Source organism: Marmota flaviventris, chromosome 13 (genome assembly GCF_047511675.1).
Source record: "Marmota flaviventris isolate mMarFla1 chromosome 13, mMarFla1.hap1, whole genome shotgun sequence".
Classification (NCBI taxonomy): Eukaryota; Metazoa; Chordata; class Mammalia; order Rodentia; family Sciuridae; genus Marmota; species Marmota flaviventris.
In genome coordinates this window covers 69,004,576-69,024,986 of record NC_092510.1, presented here as the reverse complement: position 1 = coordinate 69,024,986, position 20,411 = coordinate 69,004,576, and the positions used below count along the sequence as shown (strand labels likewise).

The 20,411-nt window shown below is 42.0% G+C and overlaps 1 protein-coding gene across 2 annotated transcripts in view; it reads left to right on the top strand.

Annotated features, from left to right (window-relative positions):
- The first annotated feature begins 16,528 nt into the window (after positions 1 to 16,528).
- Positions 16,529 to 20,411, top strand: part of Rnf38 (ring finger protein 38) — a 129,254-nt gene continuing 125,371 nt past the window's right edge. For both annotated transcript variants that reach the window (XM_071600749.1, XM_071600748.1), the window contains exon 1: positions 16,529 to 16,817. In XM_071600749.1, coding sequence (XP_071456850.1) covers positions 16,565 to 16,817 — 253 coding nt within the window. In that variant the 5' untranslated portion in view covers positions 16,529 to 16,564. The remainder of the gene's footprint in view (positions 16,818 to 20,411) is intronic.

Sequence of the window (20,411 nt, the reverse complement as noted above, 5' to 3'; positions counted from 1 at the left end):
CTGCCTCCATCATTTCTGTTCAGCAGGAGTTCTTGTAGTGATCAATCTTATTTTTCTCCCCTTCAGGTGACAGAACTTGAAGTCAGGACTCCTGAGTTTGAATGTCGGCTCTTTACTTACCATCTAATCCAACAAGAATAGCTGGTGTGCTGTAATCAGTCATAAGAACCAAGGAGATAAGATCACATCAGTGAGTGTGGTAACAACCTTAATTAGAAATGCTCTGTCCCAAATAGGCATTACAATCTTATGTCCTATGGACATAGCTTTCAGGATCCCCATAGTAAATGGACCTAGTTACAAAAGTCAGCATAATTAGGGAGGCCAAAATTCACTACTTCTCATAAGTAATGCTCCCTAATATGATAGCTGACATTACCTCTTTATTAGTTAGACTTTCAGGGATGCAGAGCTAGAAAGTTAAACAAATTTGTTTTGAGAAAGAGAAATCCTTTATTCATAATCCCTTCAACTGACACATTGACCTTTATAAAGCAGTTAACCAACAAGATTATTTCTTGAAAATCCCTTCCTTACTCCCTTCCTTCCTTCCTTTCTTTCCTCAATGCTGGGGAAGTACTCCTCCACAGAGCTACTTCCGCAGCCCTTTTATTTTTGAGACAAGGTTTTGCTAAGTTCCTTAGGTTGTCCTCAAACTTGCAGTCCTCCTGCCTCAGCCTCCTAAATATCTGGCATCACAGGCATGGGCCACTGTGCCCAATTCCTGCTACCTGCTTTATAAAATTGGAATAATAAAAGTTCCCATCTTACTGGAAATCCTTATAAAGATCAAATGAGGTAATATATGAAGATGATATTACAAAAGCTACACTTAACTTTACTATTACAGTAGTGAAAGGAGACCTAGAGAGAAGGGGGATTTTTACCTTGTCAAACATGGTGGCAGAACTTTCCAGGTCTCCTGACTTATACATTCCCACTGTCTTTTCCACAATGCAATGGGGTCTATCATAAAAGTCACTTTACCTAGTTAATGTTTAGGAATTAAGAAATCTCAAACTAATCAGGATTTTTGTCCTGGAGAGAACATTTTTGTGAAGGTCTGTTTTGCCCTAAGGACTCCTCACTCATCCTTCATAGGACACAGGACATTCAGAGGTCTTAGACCATTAAGGGTAAAATCAAGAATTTTCTCAAAGATGCAAGAAAAGTGAAAATTATGTTCTCAGCTTGCTGCTGATTAGCAGACATAGGGCAAACAAAACCACTAAGCATTAGTTCTTTAAGGCTCTGGCTCCTTTTTCCTTCCTAATAGCCTCTGCAGGGAGGGGGATGTGAATAGCAATATGATCAGAACCATAATGAAGGAACAAATCTCACTGGGAGTCAAATACCATTGTTTAAAAAAAAGAAAGAAAAAAGGCACTATGGGCAGAAACCCAAAAATCAGAGGCTTCCCCCAGTGTTCTTTGAATCCATTTTTTAAGCTGTTAAAAACACCCTTAAAATAAACCTGCCATCTTGTGAGGACAGGAAGAAGGTTACCCATCTTTCTGCCACCATCTGCAGGACTAGCTTAGTTTTAGGTTTCCTTGAGCCACACACACCTCCACTCCTACCCCCAGCCTGTTTTTTTTTTTTTTTAATTTAGCAAAGTTGTCACAATTAAAATTTGAAGTGAACCAAGGAGACCCTATTGAGATAGTAGTTTGCTTTACAATGTATTTTATTCATGCGATTTCACACTTCTAAAAATTTCTGACATTGTGCTTGGCATTTGTGTTCACTAGTCTGAGTTTGGATCAGGTCAGTTTAAACCTCCTTCTAGGATTAAAACTCTGTTTGTTGCTGGGATCATGGCTCAGACTGTGTTTGGGATCGGGGTTCACCCTGTGGCTGTAATTAGGGCTCATTGTGTGGTGGGCTAAGAGCGCAGTCTGTGATTAGGGTTGAGACCAGTCTGTGGTTAGCATGAGAGCTTAGTCTATGCTGGAATGGGGTCTCAGCCTGTGGCAGGGATCAGATTTGTTTGTGGTGAACACTAGGATTTGGGCAGGGGCTGGGGTCATGGAAGGATAGGGCTGTATTCCAGGAAAGGAGGGGCAGGAAGGGTTGGTCAGGAGTCCAAACAGTCCATTCAGGGGTTGTCAGAACAGAGGACTGAGCAGATGGAGAACCATAGAACCAAATGAGGGCTAAAACAGAGGTGGCAACCCCCACCCAAATGTCTAAAATTAAAAGGACTGACAGTATCAAGTGTGTGAAGACATGAAACAACTGGACCTTTCTTACATTGCTGGTGGGAGTATAAACTGGACAACTGTTCGACAGAATTTATACAGCTAAATATATGTTTGCCCTGTGACTCAGCACTTCAGCCTACGAATGAACAAATAATTGCTGCACACAATAATGTGGATAAATCTCACAAATAGGGTGAAGCAAAAGAAACCAGAAACCAGAGGGTAGGTATTGTATGATTCCATTTATATGAAGTTCCAAAACAGGCAAAATTAACCTACAATGATAGGAGTCAGAATAGTGGTTACAGTTAGGGGATAGTGTAGACTGGAGAGCGCATGAGGGAATCTTGTAGAGAGATAGTAGTGTTGCTGAAAGCTCGGTCCTTGTCCCCATGCCAATGAAATAATGAGGACACGGTTTTGAGAAAAAAGAAAAAGAAGGTTTATTGCTTTGCTAGCAAAGGAGAAACACAGGGGAACTGCTGTCCCAAAGGCTGTAATTTTGCCCATCAGCAGGAACAGGGGGCTTTTAAAGAAGTGATTCAAAGGCTATATTCCACGTGTTCTCTGTTGGAGTTGTAATTCATTGTTAATTTGGGAAATAGTCATTTCTGAGATCTTCTGCTTCCATCCTCAAAATCTGGATTACTTTGTTAAATGGTGGGTGTGTACTCAAGGACAGATAAATATGCCTAGGATAGGGAAGAAAGGTAATCCTGTTTCCCTTAAGATTAGGGTGGTGGAGAGATTAGGGAGGAGCAGGAAGAGTGCAAGAGAAAGAAATATGTCCATTTTTAAAATCAGTTGCAGTGCCAAAGAGTAAGGGCTATATTCAAAGCATGAAGTGGAGCACTGTTACAGTAGGGTTTATATTTGATCAGGTGTTGGTTACACAGGTAGACACATAAAAATTCATTGAGCTAAACATTTAATAGTTATGCACTTAAGAGTAAGCAAGTTATAATTCAAGGGGAAGTAAAAAGGAAGCAGGCGAAACAATACAGAATGTGGTTGGCTGGAGACTGGTTGGCAAGTTCATTCCACAGTCCTGACTTCTCTGCTAAGACAACTGTGATATTTCTACCATGGCTTGTTTTGTGTGTGTGTGTGTGTGTGCGTGTGTGTTTGTCATGTGTGTGTGTGTGTGTGTGTATACCTAGGATACAGTGGGCTTATGAGGTTGAAGCCCTTGAAGCAACCACACTGGGCAATGACGTAAAGAGCCAAGGACTTGAAGTCAGGACTCCTGAGTTTGAATGTCAGCTCTTTACTTACCATCTAATCCAACAAGAATAGCTGGTGTGCTGTAATCAGTCATAAGGTAAGTTACAAATTATTCATTGGCAATTATAAATCACTGGAGCTTTTAATAATATTCATTTAGCTTATTTGAATTCATAATAAGGCACTTGGTTGAAAACAAATTAAATCTTATAAGAGTATACAGTGAAAAGTCCATTTTCCTCCCTCCCTGACTCTAAGCAATAGTCCCCCAAACTTCCTGTCTAGTGGCAGCCACTGTCATCAGCTTCTTGAATATTTCCAGAGATAGCCTATGCATATTCATGAATAATTTCCTTGAAGAAAATCAGAGCAGATTCAAGGTCTGCCTATAATGTTGCTTGCATAGTAGATACTTTATTTTTTTTCAAAATAGGATGGTTTTCATTATAAAAATAATACACACTTAAAAAATTTATAAAGTACCAGTTTCCTCTCCCTGCTCTACCACCTTTCACCCTTCAATTCCAGAGTTTACCACTATTAATAATTTCCTGTGAGTAAATCTGTAATCTGATATTTTTATCAACAATATATTAGAGACATATTTTTATATCATTTACATATAACTTACTTCTTTCTTTCTTTCCTTCCTTGGGATTAAATCCAGGTTTGCTCTACCACTCAACTACATCCTCAGTCTTTTTTATTTTTTATTTTGAGATAGTCTCCATAAATCAAAGGCTGGCCTCAAATTTACCTCAGCCTCTGATATTGCTGGGATTATAGGCATAGCCTGGCTTCCTTTTGCATTTCTTAAAGGCTACATAACATTAAATAGTTATCAGTGAGAGAGAAAGGGTAAAGATATGGTAGAAATTATACATAGGAGTATGTCAACTGAAAGCATCATCTGTCATATGTGTCCCAGTAGAAAAAAATGTTCAGAGCAACAGATTTAACTCTTCTGGGTCTCAGTATCTTGCCTGCAAAATGGAGACAGTAATGACAGTCTTGACTACCTCATGGGATTGTCGTGAAGATTACATAGAGAGAAGGAGAATGGATGAGAGAGTACTTGGAAAATTGAAAATTGCTATGCAAATGTGAGAGACTTATTCCTGGAGAGCAGAAGGGAGTGGTAGTTTCAGGGTCTAAAGCGTAACAACTCTTACTAATAACAATGGCTTCTCCTGCCTCCTTAGCCAAATGAACCATTCATCTTTGCACAATTGTTGTGAACTTTTACTGAGTTCTTGCCTTGGCAGACATTCTTCTGAGACTCTCTCTCCCTCCCCCGACCTCTCTCAATCCCTCCAACAACTCTCTTACTATTCTTATTTGACTACTGAGGCAACTAAGGCTAACACACCTGGTTAATGACAATTTTACTTCTGAACCATTCCAAACTCTGTGCTATTCATTTTGGAGGTTTTATGCCATGTTTCAAGTATGTATTGGGGCTGTGATTTAAAGAAGTAGCTGAGGAGGAGGATCACAAGTTCAAGGTCAGCCCAGGAAACTTAACGTCCTGTCTCAAAATAAAAAAGGCTGGGAATGTAGCTCAGGGGAAGAGCACCCTAGAGTTCAATCCTTAGTACCAAAAACATAAAAAAATAAAAGCAACTGAGGAATATAACTAGAGAAAGAAGTGGCTCATTCCACCAGCACTAAAAAAATAAAAAACAGCCTCACAGATTGTCACTTTGCTGTCATATTTGCTCCTGGACCCTTCATGGCTTCCTTTGTTAAGTAAAAACCAAGATCTTCAGTCTGGTGTTCCAGGACTCCCTTGGTCTGATTAATTAACTTTTCCAGGGCTTTGTCTTACACAATAGGAACTTCTAAAACTATCTTCCTCATTATTTCATACCCATTTGGGAGCTTCTTATGGGTTGAATTGTGTCCTCTACAAAAGAGTTGAAGTTCAAACATCTATGATCTCAGAATGTGACCTTGTTTGAAAGTAGGGTCATCATAGATGTAAGTAGTTAAATGAAGTCATACTGGAGTAAGGGCGGGCCCCTAATTGAATACAACTAGTGTCCTCATAAAAAAGATGGCTTCATGGAAACAAACCAGGAGAATGTGAAGTAACCATGAAAGCAGTGATAAGAGTCACACAGCCACAAGCCAAGGAAGGCCAGATATTGCCAACAAACCACCAAGAGCCGGGAAGAGACAAGGGATTCCCCTAGAAGCTTCAAAGGGAGAATGATACTGCTGACATTTTGATTTTGAGATTTCTAGCTTTCAAAAGTGAGAGACAATAAATTTCTATTGTTTTAAGCCACTCAGTTTGTGACACTTTGTTATGGCAGCCCTAGAAACTAATACCAAGCCTGAGACCTTTAACCCCAACCCTGCAGATCTGAGCCCAAGATGCACGGGAGAGCCTTTTGTCCTGTTCCTTTGTCTTAGCAGGCAGTGGCATCCTTGGTTTCCTTGCTAGACACACAATCACACACATGACATTCCCCCTGTCTCTTATGGCAGGCAGCACACGAGTAGTCTGTTTATATCCCGACATGCCCTGCGCAGGGCCAGTCAGGTCCCCTGCCCCCTGCCTCTTCCTGGCTCAGAGCCAGCCAAGCCCCTCTGGGGAGACAGTAGATTGAAGCCCCCTTCTGGGTTGCCTAGGCAACAGTGCCGACTGAGTGCCCTCCAGCCAGGCAGCTGTGGCTGAGTGAAGAGGGGCCAACGGAAGTTGGAGTTAGGGAAGGGGATTAGAGGAGAGACCCAAAGAGAGTTTCTAAAAGTGTCTGTAGTACAAACCTCAAAGGTGAAATTAAAACTATAGCCTCACTGTAACCAGCATTATAAAGCAATATGAGACTTGAGATTGAGCAGGAATGACGGAATTCTATACAGAGCTCAGTTCTAGGAGTCCAAACCCAATTCAAACCAATGCTTTGAGATATTTTGATTGCACAAGAGATCAAAAGGTAACAAAATTTGGGCAAATGGGAACTGATGTTTTGCTCAGTCAGTGCAAGTGTTCTATAAACTGTAGTGAGATCAGGCATGGTGGTGCATATCTGTAATCCCAGTGACTCAGGAGGATCATAAATTGGAAGGCAGCCTCAGCAACTTAGCAAGACCCTCTTTCAATGATTAAAATACTAATACTAATACTAATAATAGACGGGGATGGAGCTCAGTGGTAATGCATGCCTGGGTTCAATCATCAGTACCAGATAAATAAATAAGATGCACAGTGAACGAAGAGGAAGATGGCTTGTGAATTTTGGGTTTGTGCTAAAATGCTTGCTTTGTGCAGGGAAATGTGTTGGAGCTGGGTATGGAGCATAGGGGGAAAGAGAAGAACATGATGTTATACCCACACTTTTAAGCAGCACATGTTCCTTCCTTCATTCCAATCAGTACCTCAGGAATAGACTTCCAAGATAACCTACTGGAAAGCTCCAGGGCAATTCTTCTACTGGGTGGATGTTCAGGGAGGGATGGGACTCAGTGCTAAATAAATTTTTCCTTGCTATAGGTCAGTCCCGGGTGAGCATATATACCCAATCTTAGCCAATGAAAAGTAGTGAGATTTTTGCTTGGATTGCTGAGAGGGATATAGGTTCTGTGTCAGGTGCTGCCATTGCTACTTTGTCATCATATGGGGTCTAATATGAAGCCAATATGGAGGTGAGCCAGCTGAGAGACAGAGGAAAATTGGGAGCTGATGACGCTATTTTAGCCCCTGAATCAAGTCATGCCAGATCAACCCTATCAGACTTTGGGTTATATGAGCCAGTCAATGCTATGTTTCCTTCTTTCTTTTCTTTTCTTTTTTCTTCTGGTGGTACTGGGGATTGAACCCAGGGCTTCACACATGATAGGTAAGTGCTCTCCATTGAGTTACATCCCAGAAGCCCATTTTTCTTTTTAGTTTCATTTTGAGACAGGGTTTCATTAGATTTGAGGCCAAACTGGCCTCAAATTTATGGTTCTCCTGACTTAATCTCCCAAATAGCTGGAAATTCTGTATCTTAAGGAGGTTTATGTTACTTCTAATCAAATGACTCCATAAAAGATACATTAAAGGGCTGGGGTTGTGGCTCAGTGGTAGAGTGCTAGCCTAGCACTTGTGAAACACTGGGTTTAATCCTCAGTACCACATAAAAATAAATAATAATATAAGGGAATTGTGTCCATCTACAACTAAAAAAAAAAGATTCATTGGAAACTCTTCTAACTCTTTAATGACATTCACCAATGCTATCCATTCCTGTATAAAATCCATTCCTATATAAAATATTCTAATTTATGCTTAACACTCACTGCCAATAGACTACAAATGATCTCAAATGATCCCATCAATTGAGAGAGATGTTGTCCCCAAATCTCTGTATATTAGTTGTAGTTATTACTGAAATCACTCTATCTTAAATTTTAAATTAACTGTGGAAACACAAACGCAAGAGGATGGTTAGTTCCATTTTTTATGAAAACTAAGTTAAGGGCTAGGGATATAGCTCAGTTGGTAGAGTGCATGCCTCCCTTGCACAAGGCACTGAATTCAATCCTCAGCACCACAAAAACAAAACAAAATAAAACTAAGTTAAATGCTTTCCAAAGACTTGATAAAGATGAGCAAAACAGCTTTGGGATTATCTATGGATGAATTGCATTATTAACAATGAAACTATAAATATATGGATGGATTTTACACTTAACTTTGGAAGGGACTTTAGGTCCTTTTTCTCCTCTAAAGAAACTAAGGCTGGAAATAGTGGTTAATGCATATTGGGTGAAAAAAGAGATCACTAATTGTCTCATAAGAAGTTTTGCAGCTTCCTCCTGGGACACCTGCTCTGGGGGAAGCTAGGCATTATGTAAGAAGTCTAGCTAGCCTGAATCCACCATGTTATTAGGAAGCCCAAACTAGTCACTTGGAGAGAAAGTTGCCCCACTCATCTCCAACTGTTCCAACCAAGCCAGCTGGGGTACTAGAAAAGTGAGTGAAGAAGCCATCTTTGATGTCTAGCCCAGTCAAACTTTCAGTTGTCTAGCTGTTCAAGCCACCATCTTACTTCAGCCTCATCAAAGGTCCCAAGTGAGAACTACACAACCTAGCCTAGTCTACCACCAGAACCATGAAAAATAATAAATTATGTTTTAAGTCACTAAATATTAGAGTGGTTTGTTATAAAGCAACAGAAAATCAGTTTTTTGTCAATGAAAGGAGAAGGTTATAAGAAAAGAAAAGTGGCCATTAATGTCAATTACCATGAAGAGATCATAGAAGAGTTGAGAAAAGGCCATTGTATTTAGCAATTGAGAAGTCACCATAGTCTTTCAAGCATGCACATTCACTAGAAATTCAAAGTGTTTGTGGAATAAGTGAGCAAGTAGGAAATAGATACAAGGATAGATTGGCCTTTTTTCTTTCTTTTTTAATAGTTTAACATTCATCATAATAGTTCAACATTCACTGATGATCCTTGCCCGAATCAATTATCTCACTGGAGATTGCAAAATGGTGACTTTTCTAATTTTATCAATTCTACTACACTTATTAGCTGACATTCTTCTGCAAAGAGTTTCCCCTCATCAAATAGGAAAGAATCTAATTTCTTCCTAAAATGGCAAGTCAAATGTTTCATTCTTTGTCTTTAATTACCAATTTCTTGACAAAGAAGTTGGAGTCTTAGCACTCCTACCCTATAATAGTGGCCAATGTGTTTTTTCTTTTTTTCTCTCTGTCTTTGAATATCATTATGGACTCGTATCACATATTGGGGGGGGGGGTAATGGGGGATTGAACTCAGGGGCACTTAACCACTGAGCCATATCCCTAGTCCTTTTTTGTATTTTATTTAGAGACAAGGTTTCACTGAGTTGTTTAGTGACTCACTTTTGCTAAAGCTGGCTTTGAACTTTCGATCTTCCTGCCTCAGCCTCTGGAGTCAGTGGGATTACAAGCCCACCGAACCGGGTTTACATTAGTCTTTAAAGATGCAATGGAAGAGGAAATGTGACCAGAAAATTCCTAGAATACAGTAGTTAAAGAAACATACACACATACCTACACGTTTACCCCTAGCAGTAAATCAAAAAGCAAAAATAAAAATTATGGCTGGGGGTGATGAGTCAGGCCTATAATCCCAGCTACTCAAGAGGCTGAAGCAGAAGGACTATAAATTAGAGGTCAGCCTGGGCAATTTAAGGAGAACTTGTTTCAAAATAATTTTTTTTAAAAAAGGCTAAGGATGTTGCTCAGTGGTAGAGTGCTCACTAGCATGTGTGAAACCCTGTGTTTAATTCCCACTACCACAAGAAGAGGAAGAAGAAGAGGAGGAGGAGGAAGAAAAAGAAGAAAAAAAAACTTATAAAGTATTCCATTCTTCTACTGTATTTATTTTTTGATTTATGGTGCTAGGGATCCAGGGGAGCTCTACCACTGAACTATATTCCAAGCCCTCTTAGTTTTTTATTTAGAGACAGGATCTTGGTAAATTGCTGAGGCTGGCTTTAAACTAGGGACCTGGGATTACAGGCTTGTGCCACAAACCCCAACTGCTACTGTATTCACACTCCAAAGAAATTCTCACACAGCTCCATAAAGGAAGCGTGGAAATATATTCATGGTAGCATTGTTTTTGATTGTGAAGAGTTGGAGGTAATTTGGATGTCCATATCAAAGAAGTCCTTAGGCAAAATGTGATGGATAGAGTCTTATGCAATGATTAGAAGCAACTGGACCATATCTTAAAATATGCTGCTATGAAGAAGAAAAAAAATTAAAATTACAATACTATGTATATAAGTGAAAAATACATGTGTCCAAAACAATAATACATATTTTATTTTATTTATTTTTTGATGATACAAATTTTAATAAATACCTACAAAAAAGAAAGGATATACATGAAATACACTGGAATGATGGACTTCAGTGAGAAAGTAAAGATTGGGGAATGTGGATAGAAGAGAAAGAATAAGAAATTAAATAAATAAAAGAGGGCTGAGGTTGAAACGCAGTGGTACATGCATGCTTAGCATGAGCAAGGCTCTGGATTTCATCCCTGGCATCACAAATAAAACCATACACAACTCCCAAATAATAAGAGGTGCCTTGCAAAAGAGGCATATGATCCATTCAATCTCCTAAACTTAATCAAAATAAGTAAGTGATTCAGTAAATAATTTGCTACAATCTCTTTAGAAAGTAAAACCTTTGGCTGGGTGTGGTGGCACACATCTGTAATCCCAGCAGCTTGGGAGGCTGAGGCAGGAAGATTGAAAGTTCAAAGCCAGCCTCAGCAAAAGTGAGGCACTAAGCAACTCAGTGAGACCCTGTCTCTATATAAAATACAAAATAGGACTGGGATGTGGCTCAGTGGTTGAGTGCTTCAATCTCTGGTACCTGCTTCCCCCCACAAAATAAAGAAATAAAGAAAGTAAAAACTTCAAGAACATTGAGTTAAACCCTGTGCAGCGGCACAAATCTATAATCACAGCTACTGAGGAAGCTGAGGTAGGAGAATGGTGGAGGGCAGCCTCAGAAATTTAACAAGACCCTGTCTCAGAATAAACAATTAAAAAGGTTGGGCATGTAGTTCATTGGTGGAGTGCTCCTGGGTTCAATACTCAGTGCTGAAACAAACAAACAAACAACAACAAAAATTGAGGCAGTATTTCTACTGGTAGGAGTTTGGCTTAAGGAAATAAAATCTATTATTTATAATAGCTTATTAATGTTATCACAGTGAGAAAATGGTTGGTTGGTATGTTTCTGCTTCCCTCACATCCTGACACTTACATCTCCAGTATTTCAGGGAAACCTTGAAGGCATCTCATGTGTGCTTGTGATATACTTGTGAACAATTACAGTCATGTGGTATTGGTGGATCAGTTATTTCCTGTTGCAGTCTCTCATTTGGGAATACTATTTTTACTGCCTTGTCTGGAGTCTATCAGTTGGTGAGGCTGCAAAGTATTATTTTGTAATATTTATAATAATACCTTGCTCTTCTTTTCACTTTACATACTATTAAAGGTCTAATTTAGCCTTGTAGTTTTTCATGAAATAACTCTTTTAGGGGCTGGGGATATAACTCAGTGGTAGAGCATGTGCTTAGCATATATGAGGACCTGGGTTCAATCTCTAGCACCAGAAAAAAGAAAAGAAATAGTTCTTTCATTATTTCTTTATAATTTCTCCCCTTCATTCTGCCTACGTGCCAAATAATAACTTGGAAGCTGTGCTGGGATACAAATTCGGGTAACAGACCTTGTGCTGGGCTTGGAAGTGAACTGGGAAATGCAAATGAAAACCTGAGATAACATTTCATATCTATTAGGATAGCTATTATGAAAAAAAAAGGAAAATAAGTGTTGGTGGGGATGTGAAGAAATCAGAACCCTTGAACATTGCTGGTGGATATGGAAAATGGTGCATATCTTGTGGAAAACAGTTTGGTGGTTCCTCAAAAAGTTAAGTAGAGCTGGGCACAGTGGCATATACCTATAATGCCAGCAACTCTGGAGGCTGAGACAGGAGGATTGCCAATTAAAAGCCAGCCTCAGCAATTTAGCGAGGCCCTAAGTAACTCAGTGAGACCCTGTCTCAAAAAGTGGGAGGAGGCACTGGAGATGTATCTCAGTGGCTAAGTGCCCCTGGGATCAATCCCCCAGTACCAAAACAAAATTTAAAAATAAATAAATAAATAAATAAATAAATAAATAAAAAGGGCTGGGGATGTGGTTCAGTGGCAAAGCATTTCTGTATAAAAAAACAAAAAAGTTAAGCATAGATTTCCATATGATTCAACAATTCTACAAATATATGGACAAAAATCAAAAGCAGGGACTCAAAGAGATACTTAATATAAGTCAATATTCGCAGTAGCATTATTCATAATACCCGAAAAGTGGAAGCAACCTAAATTGTTCATTAACAGATGAATGAATGCATAAATAAAATATTGTGTGTGTGCACACACATACAATGGAATATCATTCAAATTAAGAAATTTCTTTTCTAGAAGGAAATTGTAAGGTACTACCATATGAATGAACCTTGAAAACATTATAAGAAGTGAAATGATCCAGATGGTCACAAAAACAAATATTGTGTGATATCACTCACATGAGGAACCTAAAATATCCAAATGCATAGAGACAGAAAGGAATGCCTACCAGGTTCAAGGTCCTTGGTTTGATCCCCAGGAGTGTGTGTAGAAGAAAGCATTATGATCTTATAGAGATAGAAAATAAAATAGATGTATTAGGGGCTGGGAAGAAGAGGGAAGTGGTAATGTTTATTTAATGGGTATGGAGTTTCTGTTTGTGATAATGAAGATAGAAATGGATAGTGGTAATGGCTGTACATTATGAATACAGTTAATGCCACTTTAAATTACAATTGTAGACTTGAAAATGGTCAAAATAACACGGGTTTGTGATTTACATATTTTTACCACAATTTTTTAAAAATGGAAGAAAATCAAATGAGCAAATCTGCTATTTTGCTTCTCCTTTGCAAATTTTTGAATCCCAATCTCAGAAAGACATTAGTAATTTTATTTTAGTGTCTCTAGTCCAACCACTGCAGTACTTCTGCCTTCTGTGTAGGGTCAAAGAATTAAACTAACCCTCAAAGTTCTCTGTTTCTTATATCATCCATACTGTATTCCCTCTCTTCAGGAATGGTACTACTATTGTCACCTCATTGCCAAAAATCTGTTAATTTTGTTTCTCATTTTCCTCAAAAATTATGCCCTATTGGTATACCATCTTAGTAATTCTATTTCTACCATCTCTTGTCTTGGTTTAGATCTCTTTCTTTCCAAAGCACATTCTAATCACATTCTTCCCTCACTAAATCTTCCAATGACTCCTTTTGGTTACTCGGGTTAAATTTAAAAGCCTTAATATGGCATTTGAGACTCTTCATAACCTGGCCTCATCTTTTTTTTTTTATTAAAATGTATTAATGGTAAATATTAATGGAATTTAGCTTGATATATTTATACAAGCATAAAGCATGCACTGATCAAATCCAACCATTGTTTTTCCACCCTCTCTCCTGTACCATCCAATTTCTAGTAATCACTATTCTACTTTCAGGTCAATTTTTTTTTAAGCTTTCACATATGAGAGAGAACATGTGCTACTTGTCTTTCTATGTCTGATTTTTTTTTTGGGGGGTGGTACTGGGGATTGAACCCAGGATGCTTTATCACTGAGCTACATCCCCAGCTCTTTTTATTTTTATTTTGAGACGGTCTAAGTTGTTTAGGGCCTCACCAAGTTTCTGAGGTTGGCCTTAAACTTTCAATTCTTCTACTTCAGCCTCCCAAGTCACTAGGACTACAGATGTGTGTCACCATGCCCATCTTGTGTCTGACTTTTTTCACTTAATATATTTTCCAGTTCCATCCTTTTAATTGCAAATGACAGGATTTCATTTATTCATTCATCCTTCTTGTACTTTATTATTGAGACAGGGTCTTGCTCAGGCTATCCTCAAACTTGAGTTTCTCCTGCCTCAGCCTCCCAAATACCTGGGATTACAGATATGAGCCATTGCACCTGGCTTTCATTCTTCTTTGATTGATTAATACTCCATTGAATATAGATACCTTTTTAAATGCATTTTAAAATTATTTATTTTTTAGTTGTAACTGGACACAATATATTCATTTTGCTTATTTATTTTTATGTGGTGCTGAGGATCAAACCCAGGGCCCTCCACATGCTAGGTGAGCACTATACCGCTAAGCCACAATCCTAGCCCAACATACCTTTTAACTTTCCAGTGGTAAGACTCTTCTTACCAATCATCACCCAGGCTGTGCTGCAGCCCATTAAACCTGTTGTTTCTTAAACTCACAATGCTTTTTGAAATTTTATTCATTCATTTATTGCGGTGCTGGGGATCAAACCCAGGGCTGTACAAATGCTCTGCCACTGAGTTACATTCCCAGCTCCTAAGCACATAATGTTAACTTCTTTTCCTAATCATCACTGGAGGATGGAAATGTTAAGAGACAGGGACCACAGCAGAAAAAATTTGATTCATTCTTTTGTTTGCTCCCCTTAGTAGACAAGGTGAGATGGGGGTTTACCTGACTTTCTCCCTTATGCCTCAAGGCATCCAGGGATGACTGGTTACTGGATTAAACTGGTACACTGTCCCTTTTCTTCTAGGGCTTTTGCTCCAACTGGAGTTGTAAGAGCTGAAACTGGGGTTTGGGATTTGGGGTAGAAATAGACATGATTTTGCTCAAAGGTGCTGAGACCTATTGAAGGAAAGATTCCTCCATATAGTACTTACCATGCGTTCTTCTGTGGGCCCTGGGATGGAAGACCCAGCTAATAACATGACATTACCTGCCTCCTCTGTGACCATAGCCAAGGACTGAATTCAGAAATCTTAGGTCTCTTGGCCAAAAATAATTTAATGTCTTTGCATCCACTTTTCTTGAACCTGCTCCAAATTGGTAAACTCCTATTCATCCTTAAGTTCTTAACTTCTGAGAATCTCACTGTTGTCCAAGGAGATTGTAAACTCTCTGAACACCTGGATCATATTTTTATCATTGTATTTCCTGGTGCCTAGCCTTGCTGATGATTATGTGGATGAAAGATAATGCACCTCGTGGGGTGTGGTGGTGCACATCTGTAACCCCAGTGGCTCGGGAGGCTGAGGCAGGAGGATTGAAAGTTCAGCAAAAAAGAGGCGCTGAGCAACTCAGTGAGACCCTGTCTCTAAATAAAATACAAAATAGGGCTGGGGATGTGGCTCAGTGGTGAGTGTCCCGGAGATCAATCCCTGGTACCAAAAAAAAAAAAAAAAAAATATATATATATATATATATGTCAATCACTTAATGTCAAGGTGGAATTGGAAGTTTCTGTTGCCAAAGATTCAGTCACTCATCTCTTGTACTTGTCAACTTGTAGAGCTCTCTCCTCTAAGTTGCAGTTGGTGGCTGCACGTGGGGAAAGGCTGTTGTTAACACTCCGTTGAAATGATCTGGTCAGCAGCTTGGTTACACACTCACCCATAAGCCTGTATTTAAAGGTACCTCTAGCACATGGTTGAGTTTATTTTGTTCCTTTGATATCAGAGTCACAGGAACATGGGAAGGAAATGTGCTGAGTGCCCAACATCACATAGGGGAAAGGAAGGCGGCCCTAAGGTCAAGAATCCGAATTCTTGCCCTCAAAGGAAAGCGAAAGCCATCAGCACAGCTCCAGCCTTTCCAGCTTCACAGGTTCATTTTCTTTCGAGAGTAGGCCCAGTTGGGCTGGATGGTGTTTAACAAAATTTAAAGTGAGAAAGAGGAAGAGAAAGTCAGAAAAGGGGTCGAAGGGCCAGGGTTGAGCTCATTGACTTCTGCTCAAAATTCAAGATGGGTCTCTGAGACTCGGGGTAGGCAGCTCATCTCCATCTCTTTGGTTTCCGCCTGTGCCAGCCTCTCCAGGTCCGCGGAGACTTATTTATCATTGAAAACACAGCTTAAGAAAAGAAGGCAGAGTTTCTTTCCTAAGTGTCGGAAAAGGGAAAACTTTGAGGAAACAGCCAAGAGAGGGAGATCAGTGGGTGGCTACAGCGCCGGGAAGAGGAAGGAGGCCGAGGCGGCGCAACTCGTGGAACGCGAAGCCGGCGGGCGGGCGGGCAGGCAGCAGCTCCCCAGGCCAAGCCCCCGGCACACTCACGGGCGCAAACCCCCGCGGAAGAGGGAGGCGCGCAACACAGCCCTGGCGCAGCCGGGCCCTGGGAGCTCAAGGCCTGGCCCCTGAGGCCCGCGACCGCGCCCCGTGGGCGGGCCGGGGGCGGGGCAGCCTTTGGAGCTGGGCTCCCCGGGCGGGCGACTGGCCCGCGGCCTCCCAGCATCAGAGAGCGGCCGCGGCTGAGGATACCCCTCGGCGCCGCCCGCCCGCCCCGGGAGTCGCGGCCGAGAAGCCTGGCGCCCATTGGCGGCGCGATTCGGCGTTCCCGCCCCCTCGACGGCCACGCCCCCTCCGCCGCCGCCGCCGCTTCCCGGCTCCGCCTCCTCCCCCTCGGGAGCCGCCTCCGTCGCCGCCGCCACCGCCGCCGCTGCCAGCCGGGGCCCAGCCAGCGCCCGCCGCGCCGGAGTCCAGTCGCAGCCCGAGCCGCTGCCTGCGGCCCCGCCATGAGCGGAAGCGCCGCCGCCGCGGTCACCGCCGCCGCCGCCTCAGCAGCAGCCGCCGCCGCGCACTTCCAGCCTCAGTCGTCGTCTCCAAGGCCGGGCCCCGCCGAGCTCGGGCCCCCGCGCCGCCCGCGCCCCCAGCCGCCGCCGCCCCGGCCCGAGCCCGCCGCCGCCGACCGCCTCAGCCCTCCGGGCCACGGGCCTCTCCGGGCGGGCGCGCAGGGTGGCGGCGCCTGCGGCCGAGCGCCGGGAGCAGGTACGGGGTCCTGGAGCTGGCCAGGCGGGGAGGGGCGTGGGTCGGCTCTGGGGGCGGGGGCCCCAAAGGCGTGTGGTCCAGCAGTCCGGCGCCGCGGAGGGGGAGGAGCGTTGTCCGGCTCAGCTTTGTCCGGCCCCGGAGCCCCTGTGAGCCCTGCGCCTCTGCTGCGCCGAGCGACTCACAAAGCGTTTTCCCACCCTGTGGGTGGCCTTCTCCCCCGGGGTGGGTAGGGCTAGACCTCGATAAGTCTCCGCTGGGCGGAGAAGAAAACTGAGGCTTAGAGGGAGAAGTGACTTGCCCAAGGTCACATAGCCGGCGAGAGTCGTAGGGACCCGGGGCTACCCCGGGCTGGCACGGGCCCGGAGCGGAAGGAACTGGGAGGAGGCCCCCAGCCCCCGAGAACTGAAGGAGATTGCACAGGGAGGAGGGGGCTAGGGCCTGGTCCTTGGCATACCCACCCAGCCCTTTATGGGCTCGTTTAGGAGAAAAGATCTCTTGCGGAGTGGGACGGAGGAGCTGAGGCTGCTTGGGGAGCCGCAGGGGCGAGAGACTGCTGTGAGGGGTGTGCTCTCGGTGAGAGGGCTTTCTTAAGTGAATGGGGCAGAGCTTTGGAAACTTCTTATTGTGGGGACCGCTTGGTCCCTGCCAGGCCACCTTCCCAACCACTGCACGGACTAAGCTAGTTCAGCTGGAATTAATGGGGGAGGGAGGCCTGCTCGGTTTTATGGAAATGCCGATGTCTTTTTCACGAAATGACCTGGGGTTCGTTCGTGCCACAACCAGAAATTGTATATGGCCCTGGTAAAGGCATTTACAACTGAAGGCCATATGAGTTTTTTTTCCAGGTGGTCTGGACCTACACACTTGGAGAACTCCCAGAGAAAGAACAGCTATCCCAGGCGGGGAAGGGAAAGGAAGCTGGGAGGGTTGGAACCAGTCAGTCACCCTCCTGCTTGGCATGCAATAATCAGAAATCCCTTTTTTTGGGGTGGGTGGGTGGGTGATTAGGTGGGTTGTTTTTACTGTGGGTGTATCTTGGAAAGAGAAGGGAGAGATGTGCAGTTTCAGAGGAAAGGGGAAGAGAGCAACGCAGTTGCAGGCAATGAAGAGGGTCCCATGAAGCCAGAAAATAGACACTGGAATGAGGAAAAAGGAGAGGGTATTCAGTCATTGTGGGGGAAGGGAGATGAAAGGTTTGCTGAAGGGGGGAGGGTGTCTAGTGTAGAGAAAAAGATATGAGGATGTTTCAAAGAGGAAGCCAAAGGTGATGAGTTTGAAAAGAGTCTGTTAGAGGTGGATGGTACCTTACAAGGTTGAGTTTATTGTTTTGGTCTGTAATCACTTCATTTTCTTTGAGTAAGGATAGTCAAATACTTTATGGAAACATTCTAGCTTTATCACTCCTCCCGACCCCACCCCATTCCTGCTCCTGTTATAAGGATGCAGGCCCCCAAATGCCCTTAGTATTATCTTGGAAGTAAGTCACTACAAAAGAGGGAAAGGAAAGACTAATTAACCAAATGCACTAATTAAGGCCCTTTGTCCAATATGATTCCTTGTTTAAGTCAGCTGTTTTTTTGCTGTCCTCCTGCACCTCAGCTTTCCAGCTGTGGTGGCTCTTGGCGGGGTGCTTTGGGAAGAACTGCTGTGCTTCAGACAAGACATATTAGGTTTACCCCCCCCCCAAAAAAAAAAAAAAAAAAAACAAAAACTGTAAGAAACATATGCTTGACAGATAAATTCACATTTGTATAAGAAAATATACAGACTTATAATCAGGAAGATGCAAATTGAAACAACAGTGGATGCTATTTCATACCCATCTTATAGGCAAAATTAAATGCTGTGATAATTATTAGTAAGGTTGTGGGGAAATACACTGTTATATACTAGTGTGAATGTAAATGGGTACAGCTGCCATGGAGAGTGGTGATATAGTGATGTCTAGTTGAAAGTGGGCAGACATACCCATCTACCTAAAATTTCCCTTTCTGATATATATTCAAAGAAATCATTATACCCTTTTTTAAGAAAATAAATACCAAAGAAGTATAAGACTGCTTATTCCAGCTTAAATTTCCACCAACAGACAATTATGAAAATTTTTAGAGCCACACAATTGAATAGTATAACAGTGTAGAAAAAAAATTTTAGCCAGTACATTAAAATGATCTTATGGAGCATGTGTCTGTAATCCCATCCTACTTGGGAGGCTGAAGCTGAAGGGTGACAACTTTGAGGCCAGTCTGGCAACTTAGCAAGAGACTATGTCTCAAAAACAAACAAACAAACAAAAAATGACTGGGGATATAGCTCAACAAGTCTCAGAAAAACTCTAACAGAATCTTTCTACTGTGTAAGATATGAAAACATGGAAAATAATAGTTTGTGGTTATGCACATATGTAGTAATAGTATAAAAACATGTGCAGGTAATACTAACACAAGTAATACTTGTCTTGGGTAGAGAAGATGAGGATAGGATTGAACAGAAGCATGTAAAGGGCTTTAACTAATACCTATAATATTACCTGAAACCTCAGTCACACATTAAGATTTGCTATCTTTGGGATGTGGGGTACAGAGATATTAAGTATATTACTCTAAATATTTTTCAGAAATATTTCTCATATGCAAAACATTTTCTTATTTACAGAACACAAGAGTTTTTGTCCCATAATAATGGAACTCTAGCAAGCTACAGACTCCAACTTAGTCCAGCCTGTTAGACATGCAGGCTGGTGATTCTTTTCTACCCTACTCTGACCTGCCTAACCTAGTTCTGCTGTGGATGACATTTATTTGGGAACTGCTGATAGGTGTGGAGGATTTCCTAGTCTTTCTAAACTTTCTAGTGGCCCGAGGTCAGCAGTTTGAGCTTTGTCAAAATAAATGCTCTAGCACATTCTGATTTATTAGGTATATATGGAGGGGCTCAGACATCTGATTTTGAGAAAGCTCCTTAGTAGTTGTTTTTTTTTTTGTTTTTTTTTTTTTTGATACTGGGGATTGAACTCAGGGCATTCGATCACTGAGCCAAATCCCCTGCCCTAGTTTGTATTTTATTTAGAGACAGGGTCTGACTGAGTTGCTTATCACCTCACATTGCTGAGGTTGGCTTTGAACTTTCAATCCTCCTGCCTCAGCCTCCCAAGCTGCTGGGATTACAGGTGTGCGCCTCTGTGCCCAGATAGATTTTTCTTTTTTTAATATTAATTTTATAGTTGTAGTTGGACATGATACCTTTATTTTATTTATTTTTATGTGGTGCTGAGGATCAAACCCAGGCCCTCACACATGCTAGGTTTCGTGCTCTACTGCTGAGCCACAACCCCAGCCTTCCTGGTAGTGTTTTTTTTTTTTTTTTGTATTGGGATTGAAACCACTGACTTAATATCCACAGAACTTAATTTTTTATTTTGAGATAGGGTCTCACTATAAGTTCAAGGCCCTCCTGTATCAGTGAGATTATAGGCATGTGCTATTGTGCCCAACTGCTCCCCAGTAGACTCTTGATGCCCACTGAAGTTTGGAAGCACTGTTTTAGCTTTGCCATAGCCTTCCTCAGGCTGTATTCTGTTGTCCCTCCTAGAAA